The sequence below is a fragment of the Urocitellus parryii genome, chromosome 9, assembly GCF_045843805.1.
Source record: "Urocitellus parryii isolate mUroPar1 chromosome 9, mUroPar1.hap1, whole genome shotgun sequence".
Lineage (NCBI taxonomy): Eukaryota > Metazoa > Chordata > Mammalia > Rodentia > Sciuridae > Urocitellus > Urocitellus parryii.
In genome coordinates, this window is record NC_135539.1 from 34,687,954 (window position 1) to 34,708,541 (window position 20,588).

The 20,588-nt window shown below is 36.6% G+C and overlaps 1 protein-coding gene across 1 annotated transcript in view; it reads left to right on the forward strand.

The window, feature by feature from the left end:
* The window catches only part of Sdk1 (sidekick cell adhesion molecule 1), a 903,256-nt gene that overhangs the window by 340,624 nt on the left and 542,044 nt on the right, over positions 1–20,588 (forward strand). The window contains exon 2 of the mRNA XM_077802503.1: positions 3,373–3,532. Within this exon, the coding sequence (XP_077658629.1) occupies positions 3,373–3,532 (160 nt within the window). The remainder of the gene's footprint in view (positions 1–3,372; positions 3,533–20,588) is intronic.

A 20,588-nucleotide genomic window follows, 5' to 3' on the forward strand; every position in this document is an offset into this window, starting at 1 on the left:
TGTCATCTTCACTTTCATACCCAATCCATCATTGAATCCACTTAGTATGTTAAAACCACCCATTTCTCTCCATCTCTTCCACCACAATTCCTACTACTATCTTTGCCCAACCCACCATTTGTCCCCTCTTAGAGCATTTTACCTGGATTCCTGTGGTGGTCTTCCAAATCATCTCCCACTACTCCAGTCCTTCTTTAGCTCTTTTCTCTGCAGTGCAACCAGAATGAATTTTTACTACACAACCTTTTCAAAGGCTTCCTGCAGTTCTTTGGTAGTAATAGCTTATCATCACCTTCACATTGACAGTACTTTTGACTAAGATGTATAAACAGGATGATCATATCATCTGTCACTAAAATGAGAATACTTTTATTGTGAAGTGGACATCACTGATATGTAGCAGGATGGCATGTGCTTGCCTTGCCTATAGGGCCTAGCACACCCTCCTTCCATTCACTCTTTGCCCCTGCAGTAAGGGGTATTTTTCATTCTTTTGTACTTTTCGAAGTTATTCACCATGTTTCTTCTTAACAATGGGCCCCTTGTATTTACTGTTGCTGGAGTATTTGACCTCTGATCCTTTAGTTCTCAATTCCTGCATTCAATCTCATTGACCAGTTTAAGTCACCTTACTATATGTTCTGACCACACAGTTCCAATTTACCATTTATTTATTTGAGTGAACAAATTAATAAATACTAGTAAGTGGTCGGTCCTACCAGTGTATCAATTATGTATAGTTGGTCAACATAAAGACAAATTATATAATCATACCTAAGTATGTATTGGGGATTGGTTCCAGGCCCAACTGTGTATATCCAAATCCACAGATGCTCACATCCCATAGATTATAAATGGTGTAGTATATATATGCATATAACACATATACTCCCATATATTTTAAATCATCTCTAGATGATGTGTAACTCTTAATATAGTGCAAATGCTAGACAAATAGTTAATTAGTTAATTCCCTACTATGTAGGGAATAATGACAAGAAGAAAAAAGGTCTTGTACAGGAAAGTTTATTTTCTGAATACTTTTTACCTGCTATTGATTGAATCTGCAGAGGTAGAACCTGTGGACAGGGAGTGCTGGTAATATATTTACATTGTATATATTTAGTATTAGTGTATGTACAAAAGTTTCATGTGTAACTACACTTTATGTGCAATTTTAGTACTGTTATTTTATTTGATGTTTAATTTGTTAAAGAAATAGTAATTTAATTTAAAAGCCCAGCCAAATAAGTCCACAAACTAACTTATCAAAACTTTGAAGTTAGATATGGATTGAGAAGAAAATTCCTGCTTTTGAGAAATTTGTAACATTTTGATTCATATGTATAGAATGGTTGAGTTCTAGATCTGGATTTATATAATGACAACCATTTATGGTTGGGTCGTTCTTGAGCAGTTTACTTAAATTCTTTGTGCTTCTGTTTACTGCTCTGTAAAATAGATATGAAAATGATACCTATTTCATAGGGTTTTGCAAAAGTAAATAAGTTTATATAAAATAGTTAGGACAATTTCTAATACATGTTAATTACTCAATAAATGCAAGCTATTTCTTATATTTTTTCTTAACTGCCATTATATTTATTCCCTCTATACAAATTTATTATCTAGTCTTATTTCTGGCATTGTAATGGATACTGGGAATTCAGAAATGATTAAGAAAGGAAGTGTACTAAGGCATAATCTATAAATAATTTGAAACTCTGATACAAATATTGTGATTGCAATAAATGTAATGATTTAGGATATACTGGTGGGAAGGAGCCTTAGTTAACTCAGCCTGCACAGAGTATCCCAGGTAAGGGAAGGAGAAATGCAAGCCATGGGGGTGGGGGGATCTTTGCCCTGGTGAAATGTAAAAGCAGACAAGTCTGCATGGAGCAGAGAGGGCCGGAGGCCTCAAAGACAGACCGGAAGTAGTGGGTTCTTACTGCATGGTGGATCTTACGAGATTTTAGTAGAAACATGAGAGGTCACCTAATTCTGTTTATTTTATGGATGAAGAAAGAAACAAGTTCACCTGTCCTGATCAGGGTCATATATCTAAGTAGGGATGGAACTAGATGTAGAAGCCACATGCCCTGCATTCATTTAAAAAAACAAACAAAAAACCACTGATACAAAACCATATATGCAATGAAAGCATAAAGCATGTGGAGAATTCTGTGAATTTCCACAAAATAGATAAGTCTATGTCACATGTTCTCCAAAGCCCTTCTTCATCACTTCTCTATCATCCATAGGTAATACTTACCCTGCTAACACCTTAGAGTAGTTTTGCCTGGTTCTGAACAAAAGCTTGCAAATGGAAGATGTACCCCACCTTTAATTCCATCCATCTGGGTTCTATCATTTTGCATTTTAGCTATGAAATTCACCCATGGTACCATGTGTAAAACAGTTGTGTCATTCTTATTGCTGTGTAATATCTCATTGTGTAACTATACTACCAGTTTCTTCCTTTATATCTCCTTAAAAGTCACTGAGACACTGTGTGTGTGTGTGTGTGTGTGTGTGTGTGTATGAGAGAAGAGAGAGAGAGAGCGCTAGACTATGAGTCATGTCATTTGTGTATGTATGTTAATCTTACTTATCCTTGTCACTTTTTAAAAATCTATTGAAGCCTATGTGAAGAAATTTCTCTATCATAGCCTTGATTGTTACTTTGAATACCCTTGATTGTTACTTTGAAAATAGATTGCCTAGTTAAAACCAAAGACCTGTATGAGCAGGGATTGCCTGATATGTCCCTTTGATAAGCTAGTATTAATCATAAGTAGAAAAAACTTTAGATGAACCTGTCATATGCTTTCAAATAGTGGTATCATTGAGTTTTTGGCCTTGTGAAATATCGTCTGGGCTGTTGCATATTTCTGGCAGATCTGGGACTATTTGCTACTTAAATGGGCCAAACATCCATTATTTCTTCTCTTTAACCCATTTTTTCCCATTATCCTAGATGAGGGACACCTAAAAATAACTTAGGTGTATCATTCTCATTGCTGTGTAATATCTCATTGTGTGACTATACCACAAGTTTCCTCCTTTATATCTCCTTAAAAGTCACTGAGAGACTGTGTGTTATTATGAGATTCTAATGTTCTTAAAGGTCTGTTCTTTTGAGAAAAGCAAAAGGTGAAATTAGAACATTTGGAAAAAAACATATGAAAATATGCATAAAGGATATATAAGCTCTCCATTATTATTTCCAATCCACTTTAATGTACCTGTGTCAGTTTTGTTGACAGATTCAGAGTTGAAAGCTTAAGGTTAAATTCTGTTTACATAATTGATTTATTAATTGTTTATTCAGTGTTTTTCTTTCTCTCTCTCCCCCCTTTTAAATCTCAGATGATGTTGCACCATATTTTAAAACAGAGCCAGGCCTACCACAGATGCACCTGGAAGGGAATCGCCTTGTCCTCACTTGCCTTGCAGAAGGGAGCTGGCCTTTGGAATTCAAGTGGATGCACAATGACAGTGAGCTCACCACCTACAGCAGCGAATATAAGTAATTGATTGATTGCAAATAAGATTCCATTTCAGGTTTATGTGTTTAGGATACTTGCTTTATTGGTCATAATAGCACAGGGGGTGATATTTTTGGCTTGGATTTCTAATGCATTAAGGATTAGAGGACTAGATTTAAACATGTAATTAGAATGTGATTTACTATTTGATATAGATTGTATTTTCGTGTAGAAGTCTGTCATTATCTTTCTAAGAGTAAGCCCATTAGTGAAACTGCTACACAAAATCTAGTGTAGTTATAGAGAATTCACATAATGCTTTAGCATGATAAATTTACTTTTCTGTGGCAGTGTCTCCACCCTGAAATATTATTCCTATCTAACAGGCTATACATGTTTAAATAGTAACTTTTAGGTTGGAATAGTAACTTTTAGATTGGTAGTTTTCTGGAACTCTGAGCAGTCAACAAAAACATTCCTAGTTGTATTTTTGAGTTGGGATAGGAAGGAGCACCACTTGGGGGAAGAGGTCAAGGGGAGAGCTGGAGTTGAGGATAATCATGAAGTGCTACTCCACCCAGGAAGCAGCCCAGCACTGCCTTTTAAGGCTCAGTTTCTTCTCATAGGTCCTGAGAGCTCCTTTGCTTGTGCTGTTTCACCTACATTTCTCTATCTGTGCTATTAGGCTGCTGCTGCAGCTCTGAGTAAGTCAGAGAGCTAGTGGTGCCTGCAGAGCCCAAGAGGCTCCAAAATAAACAGAAGTCAGCAATGCCCTAGTCTCTCATAAGTGGATTAAGAAGGAATGAACTGTATGGGAGGCTGCCAACTCAACACAGGGAATAGCCCAGTCCTCTTCTACTTCAGACCATGTACCTTGGTGGCCTGTGCAGAATGTGTTTTAAACACCACACACATGCACTTTATTGATTGCCAGCAGTGAGTGTTCCTGTGAAACCCCTGCTTAAAAAAAAAAAAGAAGAAAAAAATATATATATATTGCCCTATATATTTATTTTTATGTGATGTTGAGGATTGAACTCAGGGCCTCCCACATGCTAAGTGAGCACTCTACTGCTAAGCTACAACCCCAGCCCCCAAACCCCTGCTTTTCTTTCTCCATAGAACAGTCAGCAGAGGACAGGCCGCCTGGGCTTAGCCCAGCACAGAAGCAATGACCATGTGGTACTAGCCCATAACTCTTATTTTTGTCATTGCCCTCTGGCCCTCTTAGCCTTATCACCCCACACTTGATTTGCTTGTTTCCATGGTCTGTCACCTCCTCTTAAATTATTAGGCCTCCTGTTTTTTAAAATTATGTGCTTTGGGGGGAGCAGTTTATCATCATTTTTCATTAATTTATCATGAATTATCATTGCACACTGAAATCAAGTATCCCTAAGTTAGAATTCACTCCACTACCTGTTAGTATTAGCATTGTGGCCTTGGACAGCCACCTGTGCTCCTATTATAAGGATCTCTAAGATGGAGCCAGTTACAACTCACTTGGATTATTGTAAGCATTGGAAGGTTCTAATGTATATAAAACAGCAAATTTTCTGACACACAAGTAATCTAGGCAACATTCTACAGTATAATGTGACATTATGGGGCTTGGTTTGTTAATAGGGGTATAAAAGCAAAAATAAAATAGAAAACTTAGAAATGAGATCTATGTGTAAGTAATGGACTTGAACAGCAAGTGATTTGAGTTCAAGTATTTGCTACTCAATTTGCTGTCTCTGTGACTTTAGAGAAGTTAACCATTTTGATCTTATTTTTCTCATATGTAAAATGAGTATAATAAAACATCCATCACAGGATTCTCATGAAAATTAAATGACAAAATGTTCCATGTGCCCTAGGAAGAAAGGAATAATGTTTCAAAGGAACCCAGATTGTTCTTCCTAGTTAAAAAAATAACAATAATAATAATGTTGTGGCCGGGCACTGTGGCCTATGCCTATAATCCCAGCGACTCGGGAGGCTGAGGCAGAAGGATTGTTTAGGGACAGCCTGGGCAATTTAGTGAGACTCTTTGTCAAAATAAAAAGGGCTGAGAATGAAGTCAGTGGTATAGTACTCCTAGGTTCAATCCCAAATACCACAAAAAGAAAGAAAAGTAGTGAGATACACACACACACACACAGTCTGTAATAGTGGTTCTCAAAGTTGGGTACATGTTATGAATTGTGGGAAGGAAATTTTTGGTCTAGGCCTTCAGTTTCCTTTTTTAAAAAAATTTATTTATTTACTCTAATTTGTTATACATGACAACAAAATGCATTTCAACTGATAGTACACATATAAAGCACAATTTTTCACGTCTCTGATTGTTCACAAAGTAGAGTCACACCATTTGTGTCTTCATACATGTACTTAGTGTAATGATGTCCATCTCATTGCACCGTCTTTCCTACCCCCATATCCCCTCCTTTCCTCTCCCTCCCCTTTGCCCTATCTAAAGTTCCTCCATGCCTCCCATGATCCCCTCCATCCCCATTATGGATCAGCATCCATATATCAGAGAAAACATTTGGCTTTTGGTTTTGGGGGATTGGCCAGTTGTAGTTTTGATTGGCATTTCTATAATTGCTAGAGATGTTAAACATTTTTTATATTAATTGACTAATTATTGTATATCATCTTCTGAGAAGTGTCTTTTCAGTTCCTTGGCCCATTTACTGATTGGGTTGTTTGGTTTTTTGGTGTTAAGTTTTTTTGAGTTCTTTATATATCCTAGAGATTAGTGGTCTATCTGACGTGCATGTAGCAAAAATTTGCTCCCATTCTGTAGGCTCCCGTTCTGAAGGTTCTCCAAACAATCACCTTACTGATTGTTTCTTTTGCTGAGAAGAAGGTTTTCAGTTTGAATCCATCCCATTTATTGATTCTTGATTTTATTTCTTGTGCTTTAGGAGTTTTGTTAAGGAAGTTGGGGTCTAATATGACATGATGAAAATTTGGGCCTACTTAATTTTTCTTTTAGGTGCAGGGTCTCTGGTTTAATTCCTATGTCCTTGATCTACTTTGAGTTGAGTTTTGTGCATGGTGAGACATAGGGGTTTAATTTCATTTTGCTGCTTATGGATTTCCAGTTTTCCCAGCACCATTTGTTGAAAAGGCTATCTTTTCTCCAATTTGTTTGTGTTGCCTTTGTCTAGTATGAGATAAATGTGTTTATGTGGGTTTGTCTCTGTGTCCTCTATTCTGTACCATTGGTCTACAGGTCTGTTTTGGTGCCAATACCATGCCAAGGTCTGGTGTAGTGATGCTTCCTGCTTCACTCTTCTTGCTAAGAATTGCTTTGGCCATTCTGGGTCTCTTATTTTTTCCGGATGAATTTCATGACTGCATTTTCTATTTCTATGAGAAATGTCATTGAGATTTTGATTGGGATTGCATTAAATCTGTATAGTGCTTTTGGTAATCTGGTCATTTGGACAATATTAATTTTGCCTATCCAAGATCAAGAGTGATCTTTCCATCTTCTAAGGTTTACTTCACTTTCTTTCTTTGGCATTCTGTAGTTTTTATTGTAGAGGTCTTTCACCTCTTTCATTAAATTGATTCCCAAGTATTTTATTAATTTTTTGAGGCTGTTGTAAATGGGGTGGTTTTCCTAGTTTCTCTTTCAGAGGACTTGTCACTGATGTACAGAAATGCCTTTGATTTATGGGTGTTGATTTTATATCCTGCTACTTTGCTGAATTTGTTTATTAGTTCTAGAAATTTTCGGTTAGAATTTTTTGGATCCTCTAGGTACAGAATCATGTCATCGGCAAATAGTGATAGTTTGAGTTCTTATTTTTCTCTCTGTATCCCTTTAATTTCTTTTTCTAATCGCTCTGGCTAGAGTTTCAAGAACTACATTAAGTAAAAGTGATGAAAGAGGGGCATCCATGTCTTGTTCCAGTTTTCAGAGGGAATGCTTTCAATTTTTTTTCCATTTAGAATGGTGTTAGCCTGGGGCTTAGCATGTATCCATGTTTACCATGTTGAGGTATGTTCCTGTTATCCCTAGTTTTTCTAGAGTTTAGAACATAAAGGGATGCTGTATTTTGTCAAATGCTTTTTCTGCATCTATTGAGATGATTCTTATTTTTAAGTCTATTCCTTAGTCTGGAACTAAGTGGCCTAAGAACATGCCTTTTATACAGGCTCCTTGCCAGTTGTCTTTTCCTATCCTTGTATTTCTCCCACTTCACAGAGGAAAGGTGCACAGCTACACTAGGTGTCTTCCTGTGGGACTACACTTTAGGGATGTAAGACTGAAAAAGAAAAATATTGAAGTTCTATCTATTGGACTTTTTTTACTGAACATGGATAAAGACAGATGTCAAATCACAATATTATTTGCGTTCTTCTGTATGTATTTGAAATTGTTGTGTAATAGTTTTATTTTGAAATCCCCAAATGAACAAGTGTGTCATTGTTATATGCAACTTCTTAAACTTAGGATAGAACAGTTTTGGTGTTAACTTCAAAGTTATTGAGTTTTTTTGTTTTGCTTTCCTCTGTTCACTTGCGAATTTGCCTGTTCATTTGAAAAATGCCTTGATAGGCCACTACCAGACAATCACTGCTGGTTATATTGAGATAGAATGAGGGAGTGACTCATTATGTATAGGCCATTGAAATGAGGTAAATGCTTTACTACATTTCACTGGAAACTTGTTACAAAGAAGGGGTTATTCTGGAGGAAGAATGGTTTGGGGTAGATGTGATGAATTACATTCTGTTCACTGAGGGCTTCAGGTACTCAGATGGGTTATCAGAAATCCATCATATTTTGTCATCATTTTTCCAAGATATAAAATCTGTCCAAAAATCTTATGCTATTTTTTCCAATGACTCTTTCATCTACTTTCTTCCAGTAAGCGTCTTCAGCTCTCATATGTTACCCTTTGTGACACCTTTCTAAATCTCAAATTGGGACATGTGGATTCTTTATGAAAGTGGTACCTGTTTCTTACCTGAAAGTGAGCCACTATTTTTCTTTCTTTGGTATCAGTTATGACAATGCTAATCTTATAAACAGCAAATAAATAGTTTCACCATTTCTAGCTTTGCTTGAAAATAGCATTTTCTTTGCTGTTTTAGTGCAGTTAAAATTTATGTTTCATATGAATATTCTGAATATAGGCACAAGTGACACTGGCAAATTGATAGTAGTTTCAATAGGTAAGCCAAGCTTGTATGAGTGTCTTAGGTATATTTGCATCTATTTTTTTCCAGAAAATATTTACTGCAAATTACTTTCTACTTTGGAAAAATGTTATGCTTATATTTAATGTGTGTACTTGTGTATGCATGTGCAAAGAATTTCTTAATGTTAGTGCAATATTAAGTTGTACAAAGAGGAATAATTGGATACTCTAAACCACTGAAAATCTTACAATTTTCTTATGAGACCTATCTCTTTTTCAAATCACTCCAACAATAGAAATTTGATGTATCTTTATTTTTTTCATTTCAGTAAGAATAGGAATGGTTAAAAGGAAAGTTTTTTTCTTATGTTTTATAAAAAAGGGAAAATTTCCAATATCAATAAAAATTATTAAATGCCTGCAAATAATTTTTATAAAAAATGAGTAGAACCAACATGAAGAAAAATCACACAAAGCCTCCCTGAGAGATAAAAAAGAGGATCCTAGTAGGAAACAAAGGCATTGTAAAAATGCTATTTCCTTTGAAATTATTGTACACGTTTAACCTATTATCAGTAGGTCTCTTTATTAAACCTACTATATATATATATATATATATATATATATATATATTGTGTGTGTATGTATGTTGCTGGGGATTGAACCCAGGGCCTTGTGCATGCAAGGCAATCACTCTACCAACTGGAGCTATATCCCAGGCCGCAGGATATTTTAATAAAAAATGCCAATGAGATTTTTTTTGGTAGATAGTTTAAGGAAATTGTTCTAAAGCTCATCTAAAAATATAAGCATAAAAGAATACCAATAATCAATAAATGACCTAAGAAACTGAACAGACACTTCACAGAAGAAGAAATACGATTGATTAACAAATAAATGAAAAATTGTTTATCATCTTCAGAAATTAGAGAAATGCAAATCAAAACTACTCTAAGAGTTCTTCTTACTCCAGTCAGAATAGCAGTTACCAAGAATACAAGCAATAATAAATGTTGGCAAGGATACGGGGGAAAGGTACACACATACATTGCTGGTGGAACTGCAAATTGGTGCAACCACTATGGAAAGCAGTGTGAAGATTCCTCAGAAAACTTGGAATGGAACCACCATTTGACCCAGCTATCCCACTCCTTGGTTTATACCCAAAGGACTTAAATGTAATCCCAGCATATTACAGTGATGCAGCCACAGCAATGTTTATAGCAGCTCAACTCACAATATCACAATAGCTAGCCTACGGAACCAACCCAGTTACCTTTGGACAGATAAATGGATAAAGAAAATTATGTATATAATATATATTATATATAATATAATATATATATATATATCTGCTTTTTTGTATCTCAGAAATGTCTACTCTTACAGGTGACTGTGGAAAATGGAATATTATTATTCAGCCTAGAAAAAGATGGCATTTGCTAGTAAATGGATGCAGCTAGAGAATATCATTATAAGCGAAGTAAGCCAGTCCCCAAAAACCAAAGGTCAAATGTTTTCTTTGATATGCAGATGCTAATTCACAATAAGGAGTGAGGACTAGGGAAGAATAGAGTTACTTTAGGAAGATGGGAGTAAAGGGAGGGGAGGTGGCATGGGGGTAGGAAGGATAGAAGAGTGAATCAGACATCATTACCATATGTACAAATATAACTATATGACTAGTGGGAATCTACATCATGTACAACTAACAGAATGAGAAATTATACTCCATATATGTATGATATATCAAAGTACATTCTACTGTAATGTATAACTAATTAGAACAAATTTTAATAATATAAAAAGAATACCAACAACTTTTAAAACATTAGGTGAATAATGGAGAGGAATTCTGCTTTCTAGGCATGAGGAAATTTTAGAATCCCACAAAACTAACAACTTAGTAGTATGAAAATAAGTATTCCACAGGAAATTTTAAGCCAGATCATGATTTACATGAAAATACATGTAATCAAATGAATGCAGATGTGCCCCTAACATTCAAGCTAATGCGGGGCAGGGCAAAGAAACAAGGAGGAAAACCCACAAAGACATGTATTATCAACATGGGGGTCATTGTTCCAGTCTCACTTGGAACTTCTCTGGAGCCTTATGAAATGTATCTCAGAAATGTCTACCCTTACAGGTTACTGTGGAAAATGTTTATCAGCTCCCATATTTGATAGATAAATATTTCCCTACGGTCACTGGCCTTGATTTCTAACTAGCTCAAGCATTAGTACTCAATTAACATTCTGGATGTGGTGCCAGAGAACCCCAGGAAACATGAGGCGTGGGTGGAGACACTTTTGCTGCCAATTGCACTGGCATTAAGTCACTCCATACTATGTGGAACCGCTGACCACAGCAGTGGCTCAGACTGAAGGTATAGCCAAAAAGATAGCATTGAGACTGTTATTGAACCACTCAGTTCACCTGTACCTACTGTTAAAGAGTGTCCTCCAAGAGAATAATTAACTACAATTTGTACAAGGACTTCTTTTAAGAGAGTTAATATAAAAAGCTATTTTTCTTATTTGGGGAAGTCTTAAGGCTCTATTTGATCCTATGTTTCGCCTTTCTCTCCATCTCATTCTGGGTATGCCTAACTCTCATCTAGAACTTCAGTTGGTCTAATTTGCTTACTGGTAGCTTGATCCAACCCTTTACCTCTGCTTTTATTTGTCTTGCTTTTGTTGGGTCATAGATCTTGTCATTTTAGATGATCTTACTGGCTCTAAGAGAAACCTCAGTGAATTCCCTCTTTGTCACCACCATGTGGCACTAACCCTGCTTCTTAGGTAATTAGGTTAGTTGCCTCTATAAAAGTAGTAACTAATTTCTTGGAGTGCTATTGGCATGCAGAAAACAAAGTGACCAGGGTGAATTATATGGTAAGGTTCTCTGATTCCTTACTTTATTGCCAGTGGGAAACAGTTTCCTTATGAATCAATACCTCTGATCCAAAAGAGCTTCAGATTGGGAAATGCAAATAGGTCCTGGGGATAGAGGCCAGTGAGATCTTGATCCCTTAGTTGTGATCAACTGGTTCAACACATACATCTTGGAGAATGGTGCCCGACACTACATAATGTTATTCCTAATTCCATGTTCTATTAGCATTGCTATTTCCAGTTGATGTTATAGATGGTGTGACTAGTGGGTCCCCTGGTCAAGCACCTCTTTTCACATCTCCTTTTGGAAGTGAAATGAGTCCTTCATCTGAGGCAGTGCTGCTGTGCAGGCTACCAGGCTTATAAGATTAAGTGTTTTCTAAGTCCCCAGATGGTGTCAATGAGCCTGGAAGGCAGATCCACATCCAGAACAGATACCAAGTTTGATAGGAATGCATCACTTCATGCTTCCGTGTTGGAAGTGGCAGATATAATCATGTAGTCAAGTGACCACTTAGAAAAGAGTGCTGTAGCGAGGGTTCAGCATCAGTCTGAACTGTTGTCAGGTTTGACAGCTCACAGTGCAAATGCCAGACAAATGCCAGATTGGCTTTGATAAGGAGGAGTCAGTTCTCTTGGACCTCTTCATGGCCTCAGGCCTTGCTAGTGTTGCTAATTTGCTCATGTAACACTTCAGTAGTTGTGAGGAAGTCTAGATTACTTCCACACTTGAGTCATCCTGTCCGGTGAATTGTTGAATACCATATTCAAGGTGGAAACTCTCTAGTATTATTAAAATATTCCATATTTTATAACCATCTCCATTGATCTGTTGACATGTGACTACTTTCAGAATTTCCATTCTTACTCCTCTTAAGTCTCTGTCCCATTAGCTAAGTATTTTCTGTTGCCCAGGTGTTTCTTTATATCAATTTTTAAACCATTCCTTTTTCAAACATTCCTGTCAAAAGATAAGGACCCAAGTGTATTGCTGTATTCTCCCTTCTTGAGAGGATATTTCTTCACTGTGTTCCTTTTGGCCACCTGTAAGACTGTGGTAGTGGCATCTCTGTTTTCAGCACTGAGGTGACATTGTATAAACCCAGGCCCAACTGTAACTGCTCCATCAACTGATGAGGCCTGAGAGTAGCTGAGAAAGTAGCCTTACTCTTAAGATTACTTGGCTCTGATAATGATTTACTTCTAACATTTACCTTAAGTTGTATGTTTTCCTAATATCCCTGATAGCACTCTTCGTTTATACTAAGCTCACTAGGGGTGCTTTTCAGTGTGTATTGTTCCCTGCTGCATAAGACATGATCCTCATGTTCTAGAACCTTAAGGATCTGTGTACAACTCTCCTGTGAGTTTACTAGAAACTCCCCACAGTATCTTTGTTCATAACAAATATCTCTGGTAATGTCTGATAGGATGTGATATGTGTCTTAACTGGAAGGGTTACTTTAGAAATGCTATTTAATCCTGATGCTTAGTCATCTCTCATTCTGGGCTCCACTAAACCTAGCAGCCTGGGATAAGATGGACTAACAGGGATTAGATTTACCTGAATCAATGATAAAGCTCAATCATAGATATGCAAGAATGGTTTGTAAGACACTGAATATCATTCAGTGAAAGATGTTGGTCCCTGAGAGGTGAAATACAAACAAGATGAGCTCTGTAATTGCCCTCATCTTGCTGCTTTGAAAGAATTTCCAGGCCATGACTTGAAAAAGGGAACACAGGTGGAGGACTTACAGAGTTGAAGAGATCTGAGAATTTGGAGACATTGACCAAGTTAAAATTTCCAGCATGGTGTACAAGAAAGGAAGAGCTGCCTGAAAAAGACTCTGGAAGCCTGCAGATAGTCCCTTGGAGTATTCAACAGAGCCTTCCTCATCACTTCTGTTGTGTCAACTATACGAGCCCAAGGAAAGAGTTGCCTCAGAAGAGTAGCTCCCATGCTTGCCCAGGAATGGATAGAGGGCCTGTCCTCACCAGCCAAAGTGAAAAGCTGCCAAACTTTCAGGACTATGAATAGAGTAGACAGATTGTCTTGAGTCTATGGAGGGTAAATATTAGTCCTAAAGAAATTACTGCTCTAGTCCTACCTAGCAAGTCTTAGAAAACAAGACCAAAGTATCACATTGCTTTCAAGTATCTTTAGCATATCAGAGAACAAAACTCAGGAACGTTTATAGGAAATGCAAAAATATCTAATACTCAACAAGGTAAAATTCACAGTGTCTATAGTCCAATCAAAGATTATAAGACTTGTAAAGAATCAGGAAAGCATGACTCATAAAAAAGAGGAAAATTAATAGATTGAAACCAGGCTGGACTGACCCAAATATTAGAATTGGAGAAAGGCAATGATATCATATGACTGTATTTTATATTGTTAGATTTGGATCTGGAATATCCCCCCAAAGGCTCATTGTTAAATGCTTGGTTCCCAGTGCAGCAATATTCAGAGGTAGAACTTGTGACAAATGATCGGATCATAAGGGCTTTGACTTCATCAGTGGATTATGCCATTGATAAATTCATAATCTGAGTGCACTACTGGGAGATGGTGGAAACTATAGAACCTAGTTGGAGGGGTATTCCCTTGAGTACTCTTGTCTTGTCCCTAGACTTTTCATACCTCTTTCTCTCTCTCTCTCTCTCTCTCTCTCTCTCTCTCTCTCTCTCTCTCTCTCATTGCTGGCTGTCATACATTGGGCATCTTTCCTCTGCCACACCCTTCCATCATCATGTTCTGACTTACTTAAGACCTAGAGCAACGGAGCTAGTTGACCATGGACTGAAACCTCTGAAACCATGAGCCAAAATAAATCACTCCTCATTTTAAGTTTTTTTATTGTCAGGTGTTTTGCCACTGTGATACAACTAACACACATACATTCTAAGTAGAGACATGAAAGATATCTAAAAGACATAAACCAGACTTCTAAAGATGAAAACTATAATGTCTGAGATGAAGCAAAACTTGGACAGGACTATCAGAGATTAGGCATTGCAGAAGAAAATATTAATACACTTAAGGATTTAGTAATAGAACTGTCCAAAATAAAAGGCATAAGAAAAAAACTCCCACAATGAAAGAACATTAGTGAGTTATTAGAAAACTTCAGATAGTATTGTATGTGTAATTGGAATTCCTAAAGGAAAGATGGGGAAGAAAAATACTTAAAGAAACTAGTTATTAGAAAACTTCAGATAGTATTGTATGTGTAATTGGAATTCCTAAAGGAAAGATGGGGAAGAAAAATACTTAAAGAAACTAATGCTAAAAGTTTTCCAAATTTGTTGAATACTACTAAGTCACAACAACCACAAACTGGAGTTATTAGCCAGTACAATAACGTAAGAAAAAGAAATAAGTCATCCATATTTGAAAGAAATAAGGCTGTCTTTATTTTCAAGTGTGATGATCATATATGTAGAAAATGTGATACATATAAAAAGATGCTGATGAGTTTAGCAATGTTATCAGATGCAAGATCAATATATAAATATCAATTATATTTGTATACACTAGCAAAAATTGAAAATTTTTATTTTATTATTGTTATGGCTGGCCCTCTGTATCCATAGGGTGCCCAGTTTGAAAAAAAAAATTTTAAGAAAGTGTCAATACTGAACATGTACAGACATTTTTCTCTATCATTATAACAACTATTTACACAGCATTTACTTTGTTTAGGCATTATAAGTAATTTAGAGATGATTTAAATTACATGGAAGGATATGCAAATGTTTTGCTCTTTATGTAAGAGACTTGTGTTCCTGTATTTTGTATTGAGTGTGGTGATCTCAGGGTCATTTTCTCCAGAGATACTAAATGTCAACTATAAATAATTACATATACATGTATAAATACACACATGTGCGCACGCGCGCACACACACACACACACACACACACACACCTTTATAAGTAACAAAACATCTGAAACACTTAAGGATAAATCTATTAAGTGTTCTGCAGGATTTTTACACTGAAAACTTCAAACATTACTGAGAGAAATAAGACAGTCTGTGGAAAAATAAACTGTGTTCTAATTTTTTTCTCAGATTAGTCAATGTCTGCCTCCTATAGTAGTATGGCCTCATATTCGTATCTCTTTCACAAAATTGTGTGTTATTTTTTTTTTATTTCTGGCTCTAGTGTTACTGTCTTTTCAACTCTGTGTAGTTATGCTAGATATGATTGTTTCTGCGTATTAGTGATGCAGAATTAGCATTAAGCTTTTCAAGGTATTTTTGATTTTGAATTGGAGATGATTTGGATTTAAATACTTAATCCCTCTTGGTTCTTTTATCTGGGGATTATTGTGGTATCTAAGTGAAGAACTTTGACCAGAATGATCAGTCTAATCTGTAACATGATTTATTGTTGACAAATACTTCCAAATGATTCAAGTAAAGGCTTTTAAAATTATGTTTTGAATTCACTTATTCTTATGTTATAGTACTTACTAATTTACTGTCTTTTTCCATTATGTCTTGATATGGATATTTTTAACTATGTAGAAACTAACATCACCTTCATACCTCAATCCTGGATATAATTGTTCCAATTTTTATGTCCACAAAGAATCTGGAATTATAAAGAAGTAATTGGAGATGGAATAAAAGATTTTTAACCATAAAAAAATCAATATCTTCTTTCCCAAAGGTTTTCTGACATACCATTTCTTACTGACTTGAGAAAGTATTTAATCCTAATAATGCTAGATTTCACAGAGTGGTTCTAGTCATATGTCCATGTTTCATTTAGTGCAGATTTTACCTTTTCTGCCCTGCCTTCATTAAAGAAAGGCAGAAATGAATGAAGAATTAATGGTTCCTGCAATATTATTTATGTTAATAAAAATCACATAACAGAGATCCAGATAAAGAGTCTTAGGGAACATTTTACATTTCAATATTAACTCTATTGTTTATTCTTTTGTAGTTTAAAAATTTGTTATGGGTGCATTATAATTATACATAATATTGGGATTCGTGCTATATATTCATACATGAACACAACATAACAATATAATTTGGTAATTTTGTTCCCAGTACCACAGCTTTCCCTCCTCTCTGCCCTTTCCCTGGACCCTTTCCTCTATTCTATTGATCTACTTTAGATTTTCATGAGATTGCCACTGTATGTAAACATCTCCCCACTTCTCTCCAGCTCCAAGATAGAGAGAAACATGCAGCTCTTCCTTTCTAAGTTTAGCTTATTTTACTTAATATGTTCTCAAGTTCCATCTGTTTTCCTTTAAATAACATAATTTTGTTTTTCTTTATGGCTAAATAGAACTCCATTGTGTATATAGTCCACATTTTCTTTGTCCTTTCTTCTCTTGAGGGACACCTAGGCTGGTTTTATGACTTGGCTACTGTAACTTATGCTGCTATGAACATAGGTATGCATGTATCACATATGTATGCATGTATGATGACTTTAATTCTTTAGAATAAATATTGAGGAGTGGTATGGTGGGTCGCATGGTGGTTCCATTCCTAGTCTTTTAAGGAAATTCCATACTGATTTCCATAGTGGTTATGGCCACCAACAGTGTAGAAGTATTTCTTTGCCCCCACATTATTCTCCAGTATTTGTTATTATTTGTACTCTTGATGGCTGCTGTTCTAACTGGAATGAAATGAAATCTCAGTGTAGTTTTGATGTGCATTTTTCTAATTGCTAAATATATTAAACATTTTCTCATTTACTTGTTGTCCATTTGTATTTCTTATTTTGACAGTTCTTTTGCCCATTTATTGATTGGGCTATTTGTATCTACATATTTTGTCCATTAATTTGAGATGAGCTCTGTCTCTACCAAGACTTGTAGAATGGAGACCTCTCCAAATATAGGGAAGTGGTTCAGATCCTAGGTAGACCAAGCTTGCCACATGTCCACTCCAGTGGTAGCCAGGCAATTATTTGTTCTTGGACTAAAATGGTTCTGAGACTGCTTCCTAGAGAAATTCTTGGGTCCTTCTAGTGGCCCATTTAGAGTGGTAGATATCTCCTTCTTTTTTTAATTTCTTACATACATGACAATAATGGAATGCATTACAATCATAATTATCCATTCACAGCACAATTTTTTGTAACTCTGTATATAAAGTATGTTCATGCCAAATTATGCCATTATACATGAGTATTATTATTATTATTATTATTTGCATTAGTTCACTTGGTAGAGTGCTTGCCTTCCATGCATAAGGCCCTGGGTTCAATCCCCAGCACCACAAAAAAATAAATAAAATTAAATAAATAAATCCTTGGTTTTATTAGAGTTACCTATTCAGTTTTTTTAATGTATTATTTCTTGTAATGAACTAGCCCTGAAAAATACTCTGTTAGTCTCACAGAATTCTGCCTTGATAAAGAGAAAACAAACATTCCCTGCTGTGTTTGTTGGAAACAGGCGCAGGCATTTCCTATATCTTAGAGGCATATGGTGCTAAGATTTTATCATACTTTCTTATAAAGAGCCAGGAAACTTTCTCTGCTTAAAAATGTGTGTTTATAAACAATAGACTTACGATGAATATTCCCATCTGTTAGGTGAACATAATTTGTATAGGAATTCTGGTAATAGGTGTAAGACTTTGCAACTTTTTTGGATTGTTTTCCCTGGTGAGACATTAGACTAAAAGATGATACAAAACAGAATATGCCTAATATTCAATTTTGTATCTGCTTCTCCCTGGTGTTTGAAAGCACTGCTATTTTTGTGCATTAGTACATAGGATTATTATAGAAATTCATAAGAATTTAGATCTATTTAGGACACTGCAAAAAAGAAAAAAAGTAGACTAAAAACAATTATATAATAAAATTGCCCTTGTACTTTTTCAAATCTGTACTACAATGACCTATACTTGTACTATTTCTTTTCTAAAAATTTGTGCTGATTTAGTTTTAACTGAATCTTAAAACTCTTCCTTATTAGAATCACAGTATATAATAATCAAGCTGCTCAGCCTTCTAATTCTGATTTGTAATTTAAATAAATGGAATTGACTCTCTGTGTTCAGTTTGATATTATTCTGATTGTCTTCATTAATTAATTTTGTTTGAGATGAACTCTTCTTCATAACAGAATAATTTTTAAAGAAAAGCTCAGCAATATTATTTTTATCATTAAAGATTTTACAAATCTTGCCATAGATCTCAAGAACAATTTCAGAGGGAAAACATATTTTGATTAGTATTTGCTTAATGTTAAATTACCTGTATTTTCTAAATTTTAATCACCTAAAATTAGTCCTATCAGTTCTTTTCCCAGAATAATTGGACCCTCTTGAATAAAAAGAATAGTTGAATAGAAATGATTTTAAGGTATGCTTGGAACTGAACAAATAAAGCATACTACATGCTTTAGTTTTTACCTCATTTTAAAAATGCTTCTCTGATGACAATTTGTAAGAGGACATATTTTTCATTTGTAGGTAACTATTACCAGAACATCATTTTAATAAAGGGGAGCATCACTGTGTTTTCTCCTCCTTTTAAGAATATAGTTATCATCTGATTTGATTTTAGCTCTTTCTCTTTCTCATTGTAAATACCTTTGTATATGTAAAGAGTATTCAAACCTCAAATCTTACTCTGTTTTATTTACACATTAAAAAATTATCTATTTCTCCGTGATCCACCACCGGCCGCTGCCAGGTGGTTGCAGTCCATACGTCACAGCGAACGTAGGAGCAGACATTGACCACCTGGGCCCCCCCCACCCGGCTCTGTGAACTGCCGCTGCCCACACGCTACAGCAAACCTAGGAACAGCCTGCCAAGGCCCAAGCCCGCCGCGGCTTTGTGAACCGCCGCCGGCTGGCGCCAAACAGCCGCTGCCTGCAACCTTGCAGTGAGTGGGGAGCGGGCGCTGCCTGCTCGGCACCGGCCGGCCCGACTCTGTGAACCTCCTCTGGTGGTTTGGAGCTACAGACGACCACCCCCCACCTGCCAGCCCCAGTGCTGCAAATGACCCCTGACCAGCTCTGGGAAAGGCCCCGCCCACAGCAGGAGTGGAGACTCGCCCAGTCCGGGAGGAAGAACTGCTGCACAGTGATTGACTCCCTCCTACTGAGAGGAGAGACTTGGCCCGAGGGGGAAAATATCAAAGACCCCAGAGATCCAGGCCAACTGATTCGTGCGGCCTGCCCCGCAGCTACAGAAGGCGTGGCGCCTCAGAGAAGCCATTAATTAGCAAGCAGGGAGGTTAGGGACTGCCATTAGGTGGAATCCCGCCAGCCAAGCCCACCGCCCACGCCCGGAACAGGCCCAGCGACCTGCCAGCATGGTAGTCACGACACCCCAATTGGAATAGGGACAGAGCAGAGCCGCCTTCCACTCCCTGAACAGGCCCAGAGAGCCACCAGCGTGGTAGACACGTCACCCCAATTGGAGTAGGGGCACAGCCGCCGCCCGCACCTGCAAGGGAGACTTTTCAAGTATACAAGAGCAACATAAATAAATAGGGGGTAAATTTCAAAAACACAACAGTTGCACCAAGCAGAAAGAAACGCGAGCAGTATGAAAAGACAAGGAAAGAAAGGACCACAAGCAATGCAGGTCAACTCAACTTTAGAAGAGGTAATAGCTGCAACAGATGGAATGTCAGATAGAGAGCTCAGGACATACATGCTTCAGATGATCTGGAGTCTCAAGGAAGACATGAGACAGCAAAATCAGACAATGAAAGATCACATTGACAAACAAATCCAGGAAGTAAAAGATCAATTTCACAGGGAGATAGAGGTAATAAAAAACAAACAAATAGAAATACTAGAAATGCAGGAAACAATAAACCAACTTAAAAACTCAATTGAGAATACTACCAGCAGAGTGGATCACTTAGAAGATAGAACATCAGACAATGAAGACAGAGTATTTCAACTTGAAAAGAACATAGATAGCTCAGCAAGTCTACTAAGAAATCATGAGCAGAACATTCAAGAGCTATGGGATAATATCAAAAGACCAAACTTAAGAGTCATTGGGATACAGGAAGGCACAGAGCTCCAAACCAAAGGA